The sequence below is a fragment of the Malania oleifera genome, chromosome 9, assembly GCF_029873635.1.
Source record: "Malania oleifera isolate guangnan ecotype guangnan chromosome 9, ASM2987363v1, whole genome shotgun sequence".
Classification (NCBI taxonomy): domain Eukaryota; kingdom Viridiplantae; phylum Streptophyta; class Magnoliopsida; order Santalales; family Ximeniaceae; genus Malania; species Malania oleifera.
The window spans coordinates 11,381,875-11,405,663 of NC_080425.1; the positions used below are offsets into that span (position 1 = coordinate 11,381,875).

At 37.6% G+C, this 23,789-nt stretch overlaps 1 protein-coding gene across 2 annotated transcripts in view; it reads right to left on the bottom strand.

Annotated features, from left to right (window-relative positions):
• The window catches only part of LOC131164115 (uncharacterized protein At4g17910), a 98,195-nt gene that overhangs the window by 69,029 nt on the left and 5,377 nt on the right, over nt 1-23,789 (bottom strand). For both annotated transcript variants that reach the window (XM_058121081.1, XM_058121082.1), the window contains exons 4-7: nt 19,712-19,845; nt 19,310-19,383; nt 19,071-19,143; nt 18,868-18,957 (exon numbers count right to left, since the gene is read on the bottom strand). In XM_058121081.1, coding sequence (XP_057977064.1) covers nt 18,868-18,957; nt 19,071-19,143; nt 19,310-19,383; nt 19,712-19,845 — 371 coding nt within the window. The remainder of the gene's footprint in view (nt 1-18,867; nt 18,958-19,070; nt 19,144-19,309; nt 19,384-19,711; nt 19,846-23,789) is intronic.

The window sequence follows — 23,789 nt, forward strand, 5'->3', positions numbered from 1 at the left end:
ATGTACACCAGGTTCACTCACATCACGAATTTTTTGCATGCTCTTGGTAAAACTTACCCCACTTATGAAATGATCACGAAAATTCTTAGGGGACTACCACCAGTTTGGGAGGCAAAGGCTATAGCCATAGCAAAAAGACGGAACCTGAAAGCAATGACACTAGATGAGTTGATCGGGTCGCTCATCACATACGAGCTGACAATAAATGAACGACTGAGTGAGGAGAATAAAACTAAGAAAGTAACAGCCCTCAAAGCATCATCCAGCAATTCCAATGAAGAGAGTTGTTCAGAATCAGAAGACAATATGGCTCTTCTAACTAAGAAGTTCGGAAAGTTCTTGAAAAAGAACAGGAAGTATACCAGAAAATTCGGGGACTCAAAAACAGAAAAGGGAGAGTCAAGTAGAGGGAAGCAAAAGGATGATCATCCTACGTGCTATAACTGCAGAGAAGTTGGACACATCAAGCCAGATTGTCCTCAGCTCAAGGTCTTAAATTTCGAAGCTCCAAAAGAATGGAAATTTCAACAGAAATTTTGATTTCGATGTCGATTTCAATTTCGATTTGAAAAAATAACAGAAATTTGTAATAAAGCATGGAATTCTTTGTGAAACTTTAGAAATGGTTAACAAACATAATAATATAAGTTTTAGGACAAATATATTACAAATTAAATACATCTATGTTTTGTATGAGGTGGAAAAGTTGTAAAATAATATGTGTATCAAACATATTTGTAAGATAATGTACATTAAATATATTCAGTTAATACAAATAAAATTCATAAATCATTTCAATATTATTTATTGTACGAAAAATGATAATATAGACATGAATGGTTAAATAGAATGTTACTGTAAGTTTATTTTTTCATACAATTTCAAAAGCACTTGTAATAATCTTTTGTTTTAATAAAATAAAATAAGACAGAAATTTCACTTCACTCCTAAATTTCTCATTTGAATTTTGATGAAATTTCATCGTATAGTTAAAGTTTCAACAAGTTTCTCTAAAATTTTGAGATTTCGATAAATTTCGGATGATTCTTTGAGATTTCGACAAAAATTATGCAAAACGGAAATCGACTGCCGTTTCAATTTCGAGGGTGACAGAAATCGGAAATTTCGACTAAAATTTCGACAATTTCGTGGAAATCTAAGACCATGCCTCGGCTAAAGAAAGTGTCCAAAAAGAAGAAGGCACTAAAGGTCGATTGGGACACACACAGTACCAGCAGTTCATACTCTGAATCTAGCGACGACCAAATTGCTAATCCGTGTCTAATGGCCATGAAGACCACGAGGTACAATCATTTTGCTCAACTTCATCATATTATTCTAGTGATTCTAATAATGATGATAGCATGATTTCATATGATGAATTGAAACAAGAATATCTGTATACTCTTAAAATGTTTGAGAAAATGACTAAGAAAAATTCTAATTTGAAATTAAAATTAAAGGAATTTTCAAAGCTATTGGAAAGACAAAATGAATCTCATGCATCTTCGATAAAAGAAAATGATTTGAAAATTGAGGAGTTAGAAAGAAATTTGAAAGACAAATCTAAAATTTTTATAAATTCACAGAGGATCAAAATAATTTTGAAAGGCTTCTTGGAGCTCAAAAAAATTCCCTAGATAAGGAAGGTCTTGGTTTTAATGGAAAGGAAAACCTCAAACAGAAACATCTTTTCATGGGATACTTCGTGAGAGAGTCAAAATCTTATGTTCCAACTAAAGACTCTTATAGATATACTACATGTTTTAAATGTAAGAGGCTAGGTCACATAAAATTTGACTGTCCTTTTAAGAACAAAGATGTTAAAATTAAAAAAGTCTAGAAAGTCAAAGGAGAGTCAAGCACAAACCCCCATGGACCCAAGAAAATATGGGTACCAAAATCAGTCAATTAAATGTCCATTGCAGGTGTGCTTGAGATTGTCCGCCTCAAAGGATAAATGGTATATGGATAGTGGATGCTCTCGCCATATGACCGGAGATAAAGCAAAATTCGCATCCATCACACCTAAAGATGGAGGATTCGTCACCTTCGGTGACAACGCAAAAGGTAGAATGATTGGAGTAGGTAAGGTTGGTAAGGAACCTTCCCTTGTTATTAATAATGTGTTATTAGTAGATGGTCTAAAACATAACTTGTTAAGTATAAGTCAATTGTAAAGTTATAGGGTTTCATTTGAACATGACAAATGCACTGTAGAGAATAAATCTGAAAACAAAATATTGTTTACTGCTGATCGTCATGAAAATGTCTACACCACTAGCTTTGATAATCTTGCTTCTCAACATGTAACTTGTTATTGATAATGTGTTATTAGTAAATGGTCTAAAACATAACCTGTTAAGTATGAGTCAATTGTGTGATAAAGGTTATAGGGTTTCATTTGAACATGACAAATGCACTATAGAGAATAAATCTGAAAACAAAATATTGTTTATTGCTTATCGTCATGAAAATGTCTACACCACTAGCTTTGATAATCTTACTTCTCAACATGTAACTTGCTTTTCTGCAATAAATGAAGCTAGTTGGCTTTGGCATAAGAGATTAGGACATGCAAACATGGACTTATTATCTAAACTAGTTAAAGGAGAATTAGTTAAGGGATTACCTAAGACAAAATTTGCGAAAGATAACATATGTGATACATGTCAACTAGGAAAACAAATAAAATCTAGCTTTAAGAAGAAGAAAGTTATCTCCACCACTAGGCCACTTCAAATGTTGCACTTAGATCTATTTGGTCCTAATCCAACTCAAAGTCTAGGTGGTAAATTATATGTTTTCGTCATTGTTGATGACTGTTCTAGATTCACATGGGTATTGTTTCTTGCACATAAAGATGAAGCATGTGAAAACTTTATTAAATTATGTAGAAAAATTCAAAATGAAAAGGGATATATGATCACACACATCCGAAGTGATAGGGGCAGAGAATTTAACAATAAGGATATGGAAGAATTCTGTGATTCACAAGGAAAATCTCATAACTTTTTGGCACCTAGGACACCACAACAAAACGGGGTAGTTGAGAGAAAGAATAGATCTTTACAGGAAATGGCCAGAACCATGCTTAACGAACATAAGTTACCTAAGTATTTCTGGGCAGAAGCAATGAATACCGTCTGCTATATATTGAATAGAGTTCTTATTAGACCCACTCAGAATAAAACTCCTTACGAATTGTGGAAAGGCCATAGACCAAATATTTCCTATTTCTATGTCTTTGGCTACAAATGTTTTGTTCTTAGAGGTAATGAACACCTAAGAAAATTTGACGCAAAATCTGATGAAGGTATATTTCTAGGTTATGCCTTAGATAGTAAAGCCGACAGGGTATATAACAAAATAAAATTGACCATTGTAGAATCCATTCATGTAGTATTCGATGAGTCCAATCCATTTTCTAAAAAGTCTGATGAGGATGATTTTGAGATAAGTAAGGAATTAGAAAAACTATCTATCGAAAATACTTCAGATAAGAGCAATGAATTTAAGGAAACATCTTCTGAAGATAATCAAGTAGAAAGAGAGGTTAATGAGCTACCTAGGGAATGGAAATATGTAAGGAATCACCCCATTGATCAAATCATAGGTGAACCATCACGTGGGGTAGCTACACAATCTTCACTTAGAAATATGGTTAGCTACTTTGCGTTCTTATCACAAGAAGAACCTAAGAATGCGAGTGAGGCAATTGAGGATGAATCATGGGTGATATCTATTCAAGAAGAATTAAATCAATTTGAGAGAAATAAAGTCTGGACATTAATTCCTAGACCTGATAATCATACAGTTATTGGAACAAAATAGATATATAAGAACAAGAAAGATGAAAATGGAATAGTAGTTAGAAACATCAGAATAGTTTTACCTATGCATTGAGCTTTTGAACAGGTTCTTGACTTAGCACGCACAGAGGGTAAGTACGCTATGGAAGCCACGGGGAACACGAAGTACATATTACTTGGCTCAACCCATGCAAGCCGAAGAGCATAAGGATAAAGGCAATCCAGTTTTTTCAGTTGTAATCTGCATTAGATTTGATTGTATTTGCATATTTCATATGATATAGTTGGAAGCTCAAAATGACATATAGATTGACCTTAGGATGCATGTTTTTCATGACATATTCATATGCATTAACCTAGGTTGGATCAAGCTGAACAATAGGCAGCTCGTCGACGATTCCCCTATTCTCGTCGACGAATAACTGAAGGCCACTCATCGCCGAACGCTTTGCTCTCGTCGACGAGAAAATACTGAGAGCTCAAAAATCTCAAACAGTCCACCCGTCGACGAATCCCTAGTTTCGTCGCCGAACAAGTGTTGAACACTCGCCAATGAATGTATCCACTCATCGACGAGTACATCACGTAGAATGACACTCCAGCGCAGACACAGACGGAAATTCTTTATTTTAATTGATCCAACTGCCAGAAATCTTCCAGATGGCGAGAACACTTATAAATACAAACTTTAAACCCAAGGTCATCACTCTTTGCATACTTCTTGAGAGATTTGAACTAACTGTTAGACTTTTACCAATACTCTATCGCATTTAGACATCGTTGTGCGACTATCTCAGTTTTCAAAGGGCATTCATATACACATCTTGCAAGCAATCCTTGGGTATTGAGGTTTGATACATAAGTAGTTTCTTTGCGCATTCAATCTTTATATCAAAAGTTTTTCATCTCTCATATTTTTATATCTAATATTTTATTAAGAAGAAAAACTCTTGTTCTTCATCTATCTATCTATTACTTAAAAATTTTATTTGGGAAAAAGTTTTTGCTAAAGCTCAAATCTTTGAAAGCATTCACGTTTATACTTTACTCAAAGATTACATCTTATTTTATTATTGCAAAAACTATTTGAGAGCAAGCCCTAAAATCTCTAAAATATATAGTTTTGAGTAATCTTTTATGGAGAAATACTGAATAGGGTTTAGATCTTTGGAGCATACTTATTATATAAAGATCATACATTTGGATCCTATTTTTGAAGCTAACTTATCATATATATATTTCTATACACAAAGATCATATATTTGGTCTAGATCTTTGGAGCACGTAACATATTCTTTTTATACAAAGATCAAACATTTGTTATTACAAAAATATTATTGAAAACATCACATACACTCATTGAGCTTCATATTATATCCTGAGAGTGTGTTTAGATTTTATTGTACTCATTAGCTTGTGAGAAGCATCTGAGTGTTCAGGAATCTTATTTGTCTATTGTATTGATGGTTCGGGTTGTGAACCGGGAAGGAGGAAGCTACGCCTCTTGTAAGCAACAGATTGTAACAGGAAGCTCCGTCCCAAATTAAGGAGCAGTATAGTGGAATCCTTGGGTAAACTACCCAAGGCGAGGACGTAGGCCGGGTTGGCTGAACCTCGTAAAAACAATGTTTGCATCTCTCTTTCCCTTAACTCTTTTAATTTCCGCCTGCACTTAATTATCTATTTGTAGTGTATGTTAAGTGATTGGGTAATTCAGTTTGCTTGATAGTTTAACCAGGTGCGCGACCATATCTTTGTTGGAGCGACCTGGTTGAGTCTTTGAACTTTTCTGGACTAGAAAATTGTCGAGAGGTTTGACCATGTTCGCGACCAGCACTAAGTTGGGCGCAACGTGGTCGGGAGTCAATGTCCCTACTTAAGCCGAAGGGTACGACCAAGCATGACCAGCACACGAGCTGGTGCGACGTGGTCGAAATGGTCAAAAGTAGTTTAAAACTCTGTTTCGCCAGAGGCTCTTCAACTTTCCGCCATTGTCACTTCTTGGTCCATCTTCGTTGCCCCACCTTTCCACTTCGTCGCCCGAGCATTGATCACCATCTCTGAGCCTTCGGTGACTCCCCGACCACCATACTTAGCTCTGGCAATCTCCTAGTCTTTCGAAGCCCTTTTCAGTGATCTAGGGTTTCACCCTTTTTCTTCTTGAACACCTGTGCTTCTTCGTCTTCTCTATTTTTCTTCTATACACTTCTAGTCGACGATGAAGCTACGCTTAGGGACCAAGACTAATGAGAAGCACGGTCAGTCCTCACGAGCTGCAGCTCGGAATCGACGGTCCCAAGTCCAACAAAGGGGAGAATTGCCTGCAAGGGGATAAGTTGCTACGGGGGAAAACGAGCGGCCGGTGGAAAAGTCGAGGGGTCCACGGGTGCCCCCTGAGATTACGCCACTACCCCCGACACATGCTACAACACCACCTCTGGCTAGTGTGCCACTTTCCACTCTAGCCCCTGTGATCTGGAATGCGATGGTGGAGATGCTCCATAAGAAAGTCGCGGTAGTGGCAAACTCTTCTAGCCCCAGCAGTTCCCCTGAAAATCCATACACCATTTCTGATTCGGATTCAGAGTCAGAGGAGGACTAGGACGTCTGTTGACTCGCTCTATTTATGTATTGTGCTGCTGAGACACACCTTTTGTTTCTTTTCTCTTCTTTTCTTTCCTTTTATTTTCCTTTTGTATATCATACCATGTTTTGGAAGGACTGTACTGGTGTTTTTACTAACTCGTATGCATTGCACTGCTTCCACAATTAATGAGAATTACATGGTATTTTTTGTATACATGTCTCTTGTGTTTCAGTGTACTGTTGCATGCATGCAATTTCTAAATTCTATGTGTTTGTGACTAACGCAGGTACACCGGTTGATATATTTGTACCATGCAGTGTTTCCTCCCATGCATTCCAGGTTCTTTCTTTCCACACTTCAGTAAGGACATTGAAGTTTTAAGTTCAGGGTAGGGGGTAGGGGGTAGGAAAACACTACATGGCACATTTCAAGCACAAAAATGACAATTACAACTTTTTTTAAAAAAAATCAGTAAACATCACCTGTTTCATGACATGTTAACACTATTTATACTATTTACATACTCTTATATTACCCACACGTTATATACATAGGCTAATCAATTATATGACCTTGTTATGCACACTAACGAAGTAGTGAGTTGTTTGAGCGTAGTTTCACATAACATAGTCTCTGTGCTGATATGCTACTCTATGTGGGTTGACTAGTGATTCATTTGTGTTAATATGATTATGCAAACTCTTGTATTCACATGGTACTCGTGATTTGTAGCACTTAGGGTTCCATGAGAGCACTAACAAACGTGGCAACTATGACACCTTGTGAGAAACTGTTGAGCCTCTCATTTATTTCTTGAGTGTTAGACGTCAACTCTAAGTTTACGGAGCTCAACTTTCCTTTTTATGGATTTTCTTTACCCGCTAGTCTTGGTTCTTGCATTAGCTAGCCTAGAGGTGATATCTAGTAGGAAGATACAAACCTAGGTCTTGTAGCCTACTCAAGATATGAAAATTAAACCACCCCTAGAGAGAAGACTTATTTCATGGACTTCTTTTCGAGCTTAATTTCTTAACGGAGGTATAAAGATGACATAAAAGTTGTGAAAATTGTCCTAGCTGACCATGAAAGAAAATGCATAAAAGAATGAGTAGAAGAAAGAAAGAGAAATGAAAAAATATATAGTGACCAGCTCTAAATATAAAAAGGTAAAGCTAGGGACACAACACATATGTTCTTACACGTTTGAAGACTCTTCAGCGATGCATAAGATGTACTCACGCTTGGTCTATGAATAAGTCAATCTGGGGTGGTCTTGGTTGGATGTGGCTAGTAGGTGAGAAGACGTTAGGGTGAAGGACTTGACACCTCATTAATAGGTTGGATCCCATTCTTATGAGACTAGTTCACTCCATTCTTAGCGTTAGTTCTTCAAAATATATGGGATGTTTGATCATGACATTCTTCCTCACATATGAGAGTGAACCTATTTTCCTGAGTGTTTTTTAGGGTATACCAGTGAGGCTGAGTCGAGACGACCGTTCTTGTAGGTGTCCAAGGGTATCCTAAGTGTGACAAATCATGCACTTTACACATGCCTTGTGACGTGGCCTATCCATACTTGAATTTACATGATAATTTTAACTCTAAATTGCAATTGCTGGATTGATTCTCTATGAGTTGTGTTTTTTCTTGATGGCTATACAATGTTGAAACTCGTATGAGTGATTTGCTTCAAAGTTGTGTGTATGGCGAAGTTATGGATGAAGAAGCCTGTATGTAATTAGGTTATATTCTTGTATGTAAAATGGCATAGCTGTGTTGCATGTTATATTACCTGATGTTCACTAATATCGGTGTTTGTGGGTACCGCCCTGGAAACCCTCACGAGACTACAAACTCGTCCACTAGGATCAACCTAAGAGTTTAAAGCCTTGTTGCATACTTGCATTTGATAAATGCAACCGTGTTTTCCACAAAAGAGGAGGTAGATAGGATTTTCTAGTTTTCTTAGTTTTTGCTTTACTCGAGAACTAGCAAAGTGTAAGTTGGGGGTTGTGATGAGTCCCTAGAATGCACTATTTTAGGTCCCCATTTACCTTTGTTTATCCTCATTTATCTTGTATGTAACCCTTTGTTAACATAGTTCAGAGTTATGCAAGGTTTGTTTGTGCTTCAGGAAATACAGGTTAAAATCGAGGAGTTAGGCATAATGAGAAGCCAAGGGAGTATTTGGGACAATTACAACTCAAATCAGATGTTCAACCAAGCTCCTAGAGCCTCAACACATCAAATGAGAAAAGACTCTGTTCGACCATGTGGCGCGACCAGCAACACAATGGGCGACCAGGTAACAAGCTGCAGACTTCAAGGTTCAGACTGAAGACGAAATGCTACAAGGTTCGACCAAGTGACCCGCAGGGGCGACCAGGTCGAGACACTAAAGATTACCGAGTTAGAGATACTGAGAGTCTCGACCAGGAAGACCATGAAGGGCGACCAAGTCGAGTTCTTGAACTGAGCTAAAGAAAGAGATACTGCAAGTCTCGACCAGTGGTTCGATCATCAAGACCCTTTGGCGCGACGAAGTCGAAGATGCTGAAGTTCAAATTCCTGATTTCCCGCGAGCCTCGCGACCAGGGGAAAGCATGGGTGCGACTTGGTCGACAGCAACGATCTTCTACGCGAGATTTGTCGCAACCTTTCCTATTTTGAAATTCAAACCTTGTACAGCCTAATGGGTATAAATATTAGCTTCGAAGATGTTCTTAGGGTTCCTCTTTGGCCTCTCCTAGGTTAGTGATGGACATAAGACGTCATTGAGAGCCACTTAGAGTAGAAATTAGTGTAGATTTCAATACTTGTTCTAGTTCGTGCAAGAAGTCTTCAAAGGCCTGTGACAAAAGTAGATAGATGATCGTTTGGTTGTAGCTCCAATCGTTAATGATAGACGATTTGAATGCAATGGAATGATCTTTTACATGCTTTCATCTTTACTGCTTTCCTTTACTTACTTTCATTTATATGCTTTCCTTTACTGCTTTCTTTTACTTTCATGCACTTTTAATGCTTGGATTGTGATGAAGTCTTAGGGATAGAATAGCACTACTATCAATTTAGTCAGATATACGTAGTAGGCTACAGACACTAAAAAGGTTTTTCGTGATCGTTGAGATAAGGTATACTCTGGTTCCCGATCGTGCTCCGGACGATTGGTGCACCCTTGCTACCCTATGCCCTCGAACGGCTCCTTTCACTGTCTAGCCTAATACGAATAGCTGACCGAACGTAGTTTACGCACATGACATTGTAAGTCGGATTCATAACTGAGCACTACTTTGTAAGAGTAGAGTTAAAGTAAAATTTACATGCTTTCAGTAGGTTGTTAGAAAACCCCATCGAAATCTCTCCTTTTTACTTTCTTTTACACAAAGCTTTAATAAACTAGATTGGAAGTGGTTCATAACTGCACGTCAGTCCCTGTGGATCGACACCCGATTTTCTATAGAACTTAAGATTAGTTAGGTTTTATAAATTGTATTTTTGGTAGTTAAGGACCCAAGCCTTGCCGAGCCTACCACAAGAGAAATGTCTTTGAGGAAAAAAAAAAATTGGCTCATAAAGGTATATTGCAAAGAACTTGAAAATTGCAGATTGGTCTGAAGTGTAGCAGACAATACAGGTTGGCAAGGAATAACAAAAAATTAAACCAAACGCAAAATCAAACTAAAACAAACCAAAAAATCAGTTCACCATTTTTTGGTTCAGTTTAATCCTAATGATAAATATTTTAAATTTACATGTAGATTGTTATGGAAGAAAAAATATTATTTGTAGTGATTATAATACTTTAAATTGTATACAATGGTTCAGTTTGGTTGACCATTGGATATTGGTCTCAAAACCGATCAACCAAATTCTGGTTAACCATTTCAAATGGTTCGGCTTCAATTCATTTTCTAATGAACCAAAATTTCAGGTTTGATTAATGGTTCAGGGGGCAGTTCAGTTAACTGAGCCATGCCCACCCCTAGCAGACAATCCTAAATACAGAGAAAATCAACAACAAATGGAAAGAAATAAATCATCTTTAAATTCTGAGCTGAGAAAAGGATAATCCCTGAAGAAGTTATAATGGAATGGAAGATATCATCATTGGCAAAGCATCAAGAGAAAGTTAATTGTATGAAGTTAATCTACATTGGATACATCATGAAAAAAAAAATTATAATCTTTGGGATTTTCCATGAGATACAAAACTAAGGCTTCATTCAGACCTATTAATGATAAGTACTGAATCAGGAAAAAGTACAGAATTTAGCAAGTTCTGTTAGCAGGTAAAATTAGCTAGGAGGTCAAAAGTAGTGTTTCATAATGTCAAAATCACATACTGCTGTAGCTAATAATATGCACAAGTAATAAGAATAAAAAATATGAATAGTTCAGCATAAGCTCATATAATTTTTATCAACAGCCTGTTTACTAAAATATTTAAATATATTGACAGCCTTGTAATAGAACTAAAAAGATCATCAGATAGAGGTTATCCTAAGACATAATCACCACCCAAAGGCCTCAAAGTTGGTAGAAATGGAAGTTCTTTGGAGGTCTCACATCTCATGTTCGCGGATGACACCATCCTTTTTTGTGAGGATGACCCTCTCCACATTCTGAATCTGAGATGTATTTTGGCAGCATTTGAGGCCGTATCAAGTTTGAAAGTAAATCTAGGAAAAAGTGAAATTATTACAATTGGTGACAATTTGGAAGACCTTTCCTTGCGGGTTTTTTGGGATGAAAATTAGGATCTTTCCCTATCAATTACCTTGGGTTAGCTCTCGAAGCCAAATTCTAATATAAAGGAGGGTGGAACCCCATTATCAAGAAGTTAAAAAAAAAAAGTTAGCAGGGTGGAAAAAAAAAAAATTTTGTCACATGGAGGTAGACTCACTCTGATTAAGAGCAACTTGACAAATCTTCCAGTTTATTTCTTGTGACTCCTCACTCTCGACTTCTGCTGCCAAGAGACTAGAAGGAATTCAAAGGAGGTTCTAATGGGGGAGCTTGGTGGCAGAATTCAAGTTCCACCTTGTCAAATAAGGCATGGTGAAATAACCTATTTGTTTAAGGCATGGTGAAATAACCTATTTGTTTAGGAGGCTTGGGTTTTAATGTCCCTCAACATCTTCAATATAGCCCTTCTTTGGAAATGGTTGTGAAGATTCATGATTGAGAAAGGTCATCTTTGGCAGGAAATCATTGCCATTGAATATGGGCGTGAGCATAATGAGTGGATCTCCCAAGCTGACAAAGGACCGCATGGTGTAGAAGTGTGGAAATACATCAAGAAAGGCTGGAATGACTTTTTTTCCCTTTATTAGATTCCAAATGGGGAATGGTGAAAACATTTAATTTTGGCATGATGTGTGGAGTGATCAGCAGGCTCTTAGGTTACGTTTGGTTCTCAGAATGCCTATTTCTAAGAATAGATTAGTTTTAATAGCTTAGTTACAATTAGCTATACAAGAAATTATGTTGTTACTATAAAGTAAATAACAATGTGAAACTTTTTATGAACTAAGGAATAGATAGGGAATAACTATTCCAAATTTTCATTATGGAGATGTGATGTAGGACAAGAAGCAAGACCCTAGGAGGATCCATGCTGGAGAATAATTCAGAAAGGTAGGGTTAAGGAATTTTGAGATTAAGTTAGCAATTTATTATGTGTGTTAGTATTAATTAGTATAGGATTATGTGTATTTGGGGGTTGTTTGAAGTAGGGGTATATTTGTAATGTAATGTAGTTTTAGGGGTTTATGTGTAATTTCATGTGACGAGGCTTTCTTATAAATAGTGTGTAAAAGCCATGTTGTAGGCAGTTGTTGATGAATTTGAATGTACAATTGAACATGAGTTTTCCCCCTCGTATCTCCTCTCCATGGCTACAAAGCCTTGATGCTGCCCCTGGGTCATTTGGTATCAGAGCCCAACCACGATTTCTTTCTTCCATTTCAATTCCTCCATATTTTCCTTTCAATCTTCTTCTTCCCCCTCTTCCTCTCTTCTTTCTCCCCCCACTGTTCTGCAACTTCTATCTCCCTCTACTGCTACTTCCTCTTTCCTTCTCCTCCTCTGTTCTGTAACTTCTCCCTCCCTCCCTGCTGCTGCTTCTTCTCCTCCTCTTCTTCTTCTTTCCTTCTCTCCTTTGTTCGGTAACTTCTGCTCCCCCTCTGCTGCAGCTTCTTCTTTCTTCTCTTCTTGTTCTCTGGTTTTCTGCTCTGATCCCATGCTCTGTCCCTAATCCCTTGCTGCCCAGTAGCCTTCTGCCCTCTTGCTTCTTCTCTGTTTCTCTTCTCCTTCTCTTCTTCCTCCTTTAATTCTCTGCCATAACTCTCTCAACTCTCTAATTTCTGAATTCTGTGGCTGTCTCTTGGCAGTTTCTGGCAGTTTATGTCCAGCAACTCCTCCAACCTCCCATCTTCTTCTTTTCCCTCCTTCAGTTTCTTAATTCTCTCTCTCTCTGTCTCCCTATTTCTGAATTTCAGTTTTACAAAAAAAAAAACTGAAAAGCAGTTCTGCAGTTTCTGAACTTCTCAGAAAATTCCAGCCATGTCCTTATTTCTTCAAACACCACTTTACAGCCACCATCCTGCAACACCACCCACACCATAAAAAATAGAACACCCCAATGCCCCTTCCCCTATAATTTCATTGCCTACTGATCACCTGAACAGGCTCACGCGCCAGCCAAAACTTCTCCAGCCATTGGCACTTCAAAAACTCTTCATCTCCTGTGCTTTTCTCATACACCACCACCGCCAATAAACTTCTCATCCCCTGATCTTCTCTCAACCCAAGTTTCATTGCTGGAGGTGCCTCACTGGTGGCGCACACACCCCATGCGCTGGTGACCTACAACTGAGAAACTTCCACAGTTTTCTGCAATTTCCAGTCTCACGAAAAATTGCTTCAGCCACAAGATTTTGGATTTTCTCCACGATATTTTGACCTGCAAGGAGATATTTTTGTTGTGGACACAACATATTGCAAACAAGCACGGTAATTTCGGCACGAAACCTTAAAATTTCCGCTTCCAGCATCAAAGATCAGGTTTTTTTTGCTTTAATTTGTTAGTTTTCTTTGAAAATTTATTTCATTTCAGCAGGACAATCAATATCAAGGTAAATTAAAGACAGTTTTTGAGAAACTGGGAGTAAGGCTTGTGGGAAATTGTGTTAAAGGGTTGTGATATATAGCTGCAGCATATGTATAGGCATAATTCAGCAACATGGTGACAAATTATAGGAAAAAGGAATGTCATTTGCCAAACTTTGGGCACAATTCCAAGCTTTTCAACACCTTTCTCAAATGCAGAGAAAAGGAACTCCACCAGCTCACTGATTTCTACTGTAATATTTACAAGTTCCAGAACCAAAACACTCTAAATCTCCCTGTTTGGACCTCAGACAAGAAGGGGTCTTCACTGTCAGATCCTTCTATAGGAGACTTTTCCCTCTTGATACTCACTCCCCTTGGTCTCAAATATGGATGACAGCTACCCCTACAAAGGTTGCTGTTTTTTAACCTAGGAAGCAACTCATGGTAAGACCTTGACCCTGGACAACTTGCAGAGAAGGGAATTCTCCATCACTAACAAATGCGCCCTTTGCATGGCTGAGGCAGGATCAATTGAGCACATCCTTCTCCATTGCCCCTGGACCAGTAATCTTTGGAATTTGGTTCTGACCCTTATTGGACACCTGTGGGTCACTGCCAACTTTGTGGGAGGGGGGGCTCTGGGCCTAGAGAGGAATTCGAGCAACAAAGGAAAAAAGGACAGCTTTGTCTCTCATTCCCCTCACAATTTTCAGGTGTGTTTAGAAAGAAAGGAACATGAGAGTTTTTAAAATTTCAATCTCATTGCTTCAGTCCAGCAAAAAGTAGTTGTTTACTGCAGTTACTAGCTGGCATGGTGGACTTGAAGCAAATGATTTCAGCGTAATTTTTATTTTTTGCAACACCCTTCAAGGTGTTTGATTTCCTGTACCTCGGGCTGGCATCCTATTGATATTTTTCTAAATATATACTATCATTTACTAATCAAAAGAAAAAATACTAGCCCAAAGTTGCGCTTTAGCCACTTGACAATGAAGAAACAAGAGGTCACTAGTTTCATTCACCTCCAAACACATCACACAAATATCGGGACCAATAGCCTTGAAAGACCTTCTCACCTGCAACAAATCATTGGTATTAAGCCTATTAAAAGAGCCAGAGTGTACATAAAAGCCCTAATTTCCAAAGGAACCTTACCTTTCTAGATTAAAAGCTTCCGGAGAAAATAAGAACGCTTTGGAATTTTCAGAAACTGGAAAAGAAAGGATTTTGTAGAGAAAGAGCCAAAAGAATCCCCCAACCAAATCCTCAAGCCACTCCCTATTAGAGGTATAAAGGATTCCAACACTCAACAAAATGGTTAAATCATCAACCTCTCTCTAATTGAGATTCCTAATAATGAAAATCCTAAAAGAGAAAACCCCCCCTCACAGGAATAGGAAGCATTAATCAGTGCATTATGCAGTAGAAAGTCTAAAATGGTGAGGGACCAAAGACTCCAACGAAACCTCACCAACTCAAACATCCTCCCAAAATCAAATAAGATTCCCATTCCCAACACAAAAACAGGTAAGAGGGTAAAAGAAGTGAGCAAATGGAAATGGAATTTTCTTTTTCTATAGCAAAATAATATTTCATTAATAGAAAGAGAATTTACACGAGGGAGAATAAGACATCTCCCAAAAAAGGCCTGGAACAATTCAGAAAAAAAACAACTACAAAATACCAAAAAATAAAAGATCAGCATTCCAAAACCCAAACCATCGCACCACAGTAGGCCAAATACTGAATTTTATCCCAAACCAGCACCCAATTTAATTTCTTCCCATTGAATATCCTTGCATTACACTCCAACCATAACCCTTGTAAAACTGCGAGTATTTCAAACTTCTATAGGACTGCCTTATCTTTTCTCCTACCAAAGCCTTTGAAAGAAATAGCTAACAATTCACCAACCATAGAAGAGCAAACCCAGCTCTCTCCAAAAATACCAAATAGCAAATTCCAAATTCTCCAAGAAAATTCACAGTGCAAAAGAAGAAGAGAAGCAGTCTCAGAATTTTTGTAACAGAGCACATATACATAGGTATAGAGAGCCTTCAAAGGTCTCCAAATTAGCAGCAAGTCATTAGTATTAATTTTATTGAGCATAATCAACCAAGTGAAAGCCTTAATTTTTAGGGGAGTCTTATCCTTCCATATGAAACGATAGAGTGGGAAAGAAGAATTGGAGTGAGTCATGAATTCAAAAAAATATTTACAAGAAAACACTCTCAACTGATCCAATGACTAAGACCAAACATCCCTCCCCTATGAAAGATTACTCCCATTCAATAAAGATAACAAGGAAGACAGCTCCACCAAATCCCTATCATTTAGAGGTCTCCTAAAATGGAGATTATAGGAAACCAATGGGTTACTAAAATCCCCAACAAAGAAAGATATAGCTCTGTTTTGCTCCAAGCTCAGTCAAAAAAGATGATGGAATGAAGTGGATAAGGATGCATTACCCAGCCAAGGGTCTTTCCGAAAATGGATTCAAGAGCCCCTCCCTGCATCAAGTTTAGAGTGAGGGATAAAAGAAGAATAAATCTAAGAAATGGACCTCCACGGACTACCCAGAGAACGTCTTAAACAAACATTGGTATCCCACCATTCTCTTCCAACCCAAACCTACTTCTTATTACTCTATGCCAAAGGGATGATTCTTCTAGAGGGAAGAGCCACATCCATTTAACTAAAAGAGTCGTGTTTTTAGACACAAACTTCCCTAGACCCAACCCTCCCTCCTTTTTTGACCAATAAACGTCACACCAACTAAGTAGTCCCTGTGATCCCCCCTACCAAACCATAGAAAGTCTCTCATAATTCTCTCAAGCTTGCTAGCAATCCCCATCAAAATCCTAAATGCAGACAGGAAATATAACAGAATGCTAGAAAGACAAGCCTAGATAAAGGTTATTCTACTCCCTAAAGAGAAAAGAGCCCCCTTCCAACCATCTAACCTCTTAGTCACCTTGTCCACTACCGGATTCAAAAAATCCGCTGCTCTAGGATTACTCCCCAAAGGGACCCGTAAGTAGGTCATAGGCCAATCCAAAATGCCACACCCCACGTCAATGGCCCTTTCCTTCGCTCACTCCATGGGCACACTCAAAGCTACTAATCCACTATTTCCCATGTTAACTTTAAGGCCTAACACCCTCTCAAGAATATGAAGAATATCCCAAATTCTCCAAAAGGAAGGGCTATGATCGTCAAGGAAGAAAATGGTGTTGTCAGAAAATTGAAGATGAGAAACCACGGCTCCCTCTCCCTACTTCTAGACCTTTAACCAACCCCCTCTCCACAACCAGCATCCTACTCAACACATCAGCTGCAAGGACAAATAAAAAAGGGGATAAAGGGTCACCTTGTCTAATGCCCCTAGAAGCTTTAAACCAAGATTTCAGCTCACCATTAACGATCACTGAGAACCACACATTAGACAAGCAGCTCCTAATCCACCGATGCCAATGCTCGCCAAAGCCCTTCCTCTCAAAGACTTTATCCAAGAAGCTCCAACTCTATCATAGACTTTCTTGAAATCAAATCTAAAGACAAAATCCCTCTTCTTATTCCTAGGAACATCCTCCACCACCTCAATGCTTACAAGTATAGCATCCACTATTTGCCTTCCCCCCCCCCCCCCCCTCCCCCCCAACGAACACACTCTGGGCAGTAGAATGGTATCAACAAGCACCTTACTCTTCAAAAGTTCAAATAGACTCATGGCCTGTTTTCAAAGGCTTCAAAAGGAAATCCAATGGTTTTGCTTACCATCCTAATTTTCCCAAGCACCCAATCAGAAACCTGCTCTTTGAAACAATCTCTGCCAGTATCCAGTCCCTTAAACACCTCAAATCCTAGGGAGGGGGGACTGTCTTGCAAGTCATCAAAGCCAGAACTGGGGGCTGGAACTAAATCTTTACATTCATCCTCCTCCTATAATTTCATAGATTCATGATCGGACTGCACAAAAGAATCCTCATCTGCATGGGAAGATCCTAGAGAGGAGAGAGCTCTGGACTTGCTCTAACAGAAATCCCAAAGCTAACCGGGATTTTAAGGGAGTTCGCTCCACTTGGGCCTTCAAAGGCTGAGAAAGAAATGAAAGCATATAGCTGGCGTAGGGGCTCAGAGGAAGAGGCCTGCATGGATGGAAGGCCAAAAAGAAACTGACCATCCTCATTGGTAGCAGAGCCCAAATCAAGGCACATCCCAAGATGAAGCTTAAGAAGGCTTTGGGCCTAAGTGGGCCAGGCCCGGAAGAATTTAAAAACTGAATGTTGGTGGTCAGCTCCCAACTGTTCTGCCTCACAACACACGCGGAGGAGGGCCTGACCTAACTCGTCATCTCCGTCCCTTGCAAGTGAACCTTCTTAAAATCACAGAGAGTGAGCCTCATGCAGTTGCCACAATGCAGGCACGAGCACCCCACCCATCGAGGATTTGGAGTTGAAGTTGAGGCAGCTCTGAGAGAGGGATCCCTGACTGGTCACCTGTTGCAAGAAGAAATCTCCTTCGTCATTGCAGAGACCTTGGATTTTCAATTCAGGCTGGGAATAACTCACCCCCCAAGATCCACAGCTGCAAAGGAGATTTTGCACCATTTCATCGCATCGAAGCCTCTATAAAGGCCATATTCCTCCAATATCTAGTGTCAACCTCAGTTAGAGCAAGAAAAATTTGCCAAACCTGCTTTCCTTGAGATGGAGCAACAAGGTTTTATTCTTGTTCTTCGTGGGATGAAACCAAGGAGAGGATACGGCTCCCACCTTTCTATGCATCAGAAGTCCTTCCACGTGGCAAGAAACCACTGAACCTTGTCCACCTCCAGGAAAATTGAGATCTTCCTGATTCTACAATATTATGTGATTATGAGGGGATTGACATGCTCGGCATCAAGAACGAGGTCAAGTCTTCCTTTCAACAATCACTGTTCTTCTCAAGTCACCTCCCACGAGTGAGAGTGAGAGAGAGAGAGTGGGATTAAAAACCATTCACTCTCATTTTTTAGGAAAATTAAATGAGCAATGACAGCCAATAAAAAACAATGTTCTTTAAGATTCATCTTATTAAGGGAAGCCATTCCAACTTGTTAATTAATCAGTGATAATCAGAACTGACTAAAGAATACTGTGTCAATTTTAGTTGGGAAATAAAATGGTAAAGTTACCACCATGCAAACAAGTAGAATATAATTAATCAATAATTGCAACAGGCACCTCCCAGCAAAATCTATATCTACCATCGCCATAAAATAATTTAGATGAATTCTATTTTGAAATCAATAAATGAACAACTGCAGCAGCAGTAATCACATATTCGATACCACCTGAGTGAGCTTACCAAACTAACACCGTAAGTCTCTGTCTTAGCATATCTTCTAGGAAATATTTTGAAGTCAACAGCCAAGATAAACAAGAATGTTAAAATCATCTGCAATAATCATATTTGTAAGACAGGAAAAAAATTTGGAACATGCTGTTAGAGAGAGAGAGAGAGGATGAGGGAGAGAGAGAAAAGACTGTAAATATAATTGAGCAGTTTACCATGCAAACCCTGTATGATGAAATGTGTGTCCTTAAAGAATGGGAAGCTTCATGAAAACTAAACAAACCAAATCTGCAAAGAGCATATACACTTCAGGGTCAATATACTAAATGGTTTTCAATTGGACATTTGGATTGCACTACTCATGCCATATCATTAAGTACATAGGTATTCCTAAGACTCAGAGAAAATCTAAAATATTTTCTTTCTTAAAAAAAAATAATGGCTGATAGTTCACCTTTTAACTAAAATGAAGAAAAGTAGTAGCAACACCAACAAAATTGCACATGCATTATTCCACTCTGCCAAAACCTGAAGGATTAATTCTCTCTTATCAACAACAGTAACTTGTAACAAAAAACAATATAAACCTAAAAAGAATGGGCGCAGAAAAATATATTCTAAATGTTCACATAAGACTATGAGAGGCAGACAGCTAACTGCTAGAAAGCTAGTGACTAGACACCACCAATGCGGGAAAACTTTGAGACTGAAGGTCACCATGTAAAACATAGAAGGTTCATAAGCATCATAGATGATGGACAAGTCAATACACAGAAACTGTGGTTCAAAGTAGCTTATATTGATTATGGTTGTTTTACGCTAATGGAAGTTCTGTGTGTTACTCAAGAACACTTACAGTGAAAAATAAAAGGATAGGAAGAATAATAGAGAGAAAATCCCCAAGCATTGTTGTAGTGTAAGCCCTCAAACTCTTCAAACCAACAATTGCATTGTCATTTTTCTTCAATGAGATCTGTGTAGCTTCGGGAGCTGAAGAAACATATCAACATAACATAATAAGCCAACTATCCTCATCATGTATTGCAATAATTCCTTCACCAAATGCACAAAACAGTATAGCTGAACAATAAACAATGCAGCAAAATGCTTTGTACCGCAGGATCTGGAGAAACAAAATGCTAGATAATATCAAGTTTACCATCATTTATTAACCATTATAACATTCTTCAATAATAAGAGATGCACAATTGAAGATACTTCAGTTGTAAACTGTGATCACATTGAATCAAGAGAATATTGACACCATGAATGGCAAATTCCTGGGAAGTTCATTATTAATTCAGGATGACATTACTGCATAAATTTCAGATGCTGCAAAAGGCATTTACACTTACACCATCAATCTAAGAATCTCCTAAGTCCTAAGGTAACAATTCCACTTTTGCAGCACTATCCCATGCTTCTCATTCATAATCATGCCAATGTTATGGTTCTCTATTGATAAAACATCAAGGTGGCTTGTGAGAGTAACCAGACAAAGCATCTGAGCCCAATCAAACATAGGGCATAAACTCATAGGCCTGTAGCAGATAAGACGAAACTGGAATCTATTTTAATGTTGATGAGCTACACTAGAGGATTTTCTAATCAACAACAAGAACAACCAAGCCTTACGTCTCACTGGGCAGACATTTTCCACCATTCTACATGACAAAATGCAACATCTTCTGAAAGTTGGATAGCTTTCAAGTCTTCTGTTACTACTTTGATTCAATTTCTAGGTTCACCCCACTACAGCTTCATATATTTGACCAAGTCACTATTTATTGATGAAAATTATCTGCTCCACATTGCAAGTGCCCTAACCATATGAGAAGAGAAAAACCAAAAAAAAAAAAAAAGGGGAAAGATGGAAGGAAAAATACTCCAAAAATAAAGGGAAAAAACACATAAGATCCCCCTCAATCATTTGACATGTCATTCAAAGAAATATCCTCTAAATATTTGAAGCTAAGGCTAAAAAAAAAATACAAGTAATAAAAAAATAATAAAAGCCCTAATATCCCAAAGCGAACCAATGATATAACAATCATAGAAAATCCCACCACATCCTTCCTTCCATGCCAACCACATAAGCAAAGTGCCTGCAAGTGGTTTGAATGTTTTCACTTCTTCAAAAACCAAACCTTCATCTGTATAAAATCTCTCATCATAGCAAGACAAACCCACATTTTATCAAAGAATTCAAACAATCAAGTCCAAACCTGCCTGGCTATTTGATCTAATTTATGTTTTTATTTTTTTAATTGGATAGAAAAATACAATCTGATTTACAGTATTAAAAAGCTCTAGTTCTCCTCTTGTATGAAATGAGGTTCAATCAGCTGGTGTTGCTCATAAGAGTCTTCAAAGAAAATAGTCTCTGTACAGGGAAAAAAAATATTGAGAAACGAGGGATGTACAAAAAAAAGAGGATAATATATTCTCACAAGAAAAAATGGAACAAAAAAATTAAAAGGACTAAAAAACTGAAAGCAAAATACAACAATAAAGTCCAACCGAGGCCACCCAATCCCAATGAAGTCTGAGAAACAAATTCCAAGAAAACAGCCAAATGAATATGACCACAAAGAAGAAACAAATACTACGAAAACAGCCAAATGAATATGCCCACAAAGAAGCAAAGAAAACTATATTTTTTTATTTTTATGAGGTGAGTAGATTGATAACCATAGCCTTTAGACCACAATAAATTTAAATTACTTCGATAAATTTGCATGATTTTGGTTTATACCAACCACATTCATTAATTAAGTTAATTGATATTGAAAATTCCATTCCACCAATTAATGGTAGGAAGGGCTTAGATGAAAGGAAATTAGGAGGGCCATGCTAGAACATAAATGGCATGAGTAGGAGCAAGGAGAAAAAAAAAAACAAAACAAAAAACATAGCGGGGGCATGCTGAAATCAGGTGTGACACCTGGCAGCATTACAAACCAGCAGAAGCCACCTGGCTGCACCTCAGACCAGCAGCAAACATCTGGCAGGCATCGTAGACCAGCAACAGACACCTGGCACACAGCCGGCAACACTGCAGTGGCTGCTGTTCCAATCTGTTTCCAGCAATAGCAAAATACACCTTAGTAAACCCTAATTCTAGAGAGAGAGAGAGAGAGAGAGAGAGGCAGGAAAAGAGAGAAAACTCTACATGAAGTCAGGGAAATCAGGAGGAAATACAGAAAATTCAGAGGAAACTTAAAATAATTTGGAGAAGCTGAAAATCAAGGTAAGTATTCTTCATTTTCAATTATTCATCTTGGGATTTCGGGTTTAAATGGAAATTTTCCTAAGAAAAGGGGGTATAAACTAGCATAGAATTGAATCCTAACAAGGAAAGATTTAATCTTGTTATTTCTAAGCACTAGATATGGCTGCACATAGGTTATCATGGCTGCACATTTTGTTTTAGTTGGGAAATTACATGTGACAAATATTCATCCCGCAAGGATGATAGTTATACTTGCTATGGCATAGCTTGTGTGTGCATATATTTTTCTATTATGTGAAATAGCTGGGACCAAGTGTTGTTTGTGGCTGTGACTTGTGGGATTTAAGCAAGTACAGATTGTCTCTCCCTTAGTGAAAGGCCTTAGACCTCCGGAGGGTGATTCTGCATTAAGCGGTAGTTGGCGAAGCTGGAAATTGGCACTTGGCCGAGATTAAAAAAAAAAAAATTGCACTTGCCTGGGATGGTACTGCATGTTAAAAAAAAAAAATGTTGAATGCACGCTATTTGAATGTTTTGTGATGGTAACTTTAGATGAAGAGATTGCTCTAAACAAATAGCGTTCATACATACTGCTTAGAATAGTGTGTTCATGCACCATGTGATTATGCATGCATATACAAAATCATATCTTAAAGAATTGAAATCCTTATTTGAATAAGAGGAAATTAAGAATGTCCACTAAGCTCGTGATTTTTCACCCTACTCCTTGACAATTTCATCTTTGAATTAAAGGAAAGCCTATGGTCTTAAATTTCCAAGAAATTGTCGAAATTTCCGTTGAAATTTCCTGTTTCTGTCACCCTCGAAATCGAAATAGCAGTCCATGTCCGTCTTGCATAATTTCTGTCGAAATTTCAACGAATCATCCGAAATTTATCGAAATCTCGAAATTTTAGCGAAACTTGTCGAAATTTGAACTATGCAATGAAATTTCCCCGGGATGCAAATGAGACATTTAGGAGTTAAGAGAAATTTCTCTCTTAATTTATTTTATTTATTTTTATCGAAACAAAAGATTATTGCAAGTGCTTTTGAAATTTATGAAAAAGTAAACTTACTACAACAATAAATAATATTTAAATGATTTATGAATTTCATTTGTATTAACTGATTCACTACATTATCTTACAAACATATTTGATGCAAATATTATATTACAACTTCTCTACCTCATAGACAACATAGATGTATTAACTTGTAATATATTAGTCCTAAAACTTACATTGTTATGTCTATTAATCATTTCTAAAGCTTTATAAAAGAATTCCATGTTTTACTACTTATTTCCATTATTTTTTCAAATCGAAATCGAAATTGACATCAAAATTGAAATTTCCATCGAAATTTTTGTACTTTTGGAGCTTCAAAATTTGAGTCGAAATCGAAGACCTCGGGGCCCACGGAAAGCCCCACTTAATAAGTTTTCCAAGATGCTGACTTACTAAGCATGTATTTTGTTGGTGGATATGTATTTAGTCTAGGAAGTGTGAAAAAATGTTCTATGTAAAGTACAGCCCAATTTAAAAAGCTTGTCAATGAAAGTAAAAATATTTTTTTATTATAAAAGAGGATTGTATTAAGGTAGAAAAGGTACAATCAAGGCTAGCACACTAAATCCCAAAAAAATAAAAAATAAAATAAAGTAAAACTAAAAAAAATAAAAAATAAAAAATAAAAACAG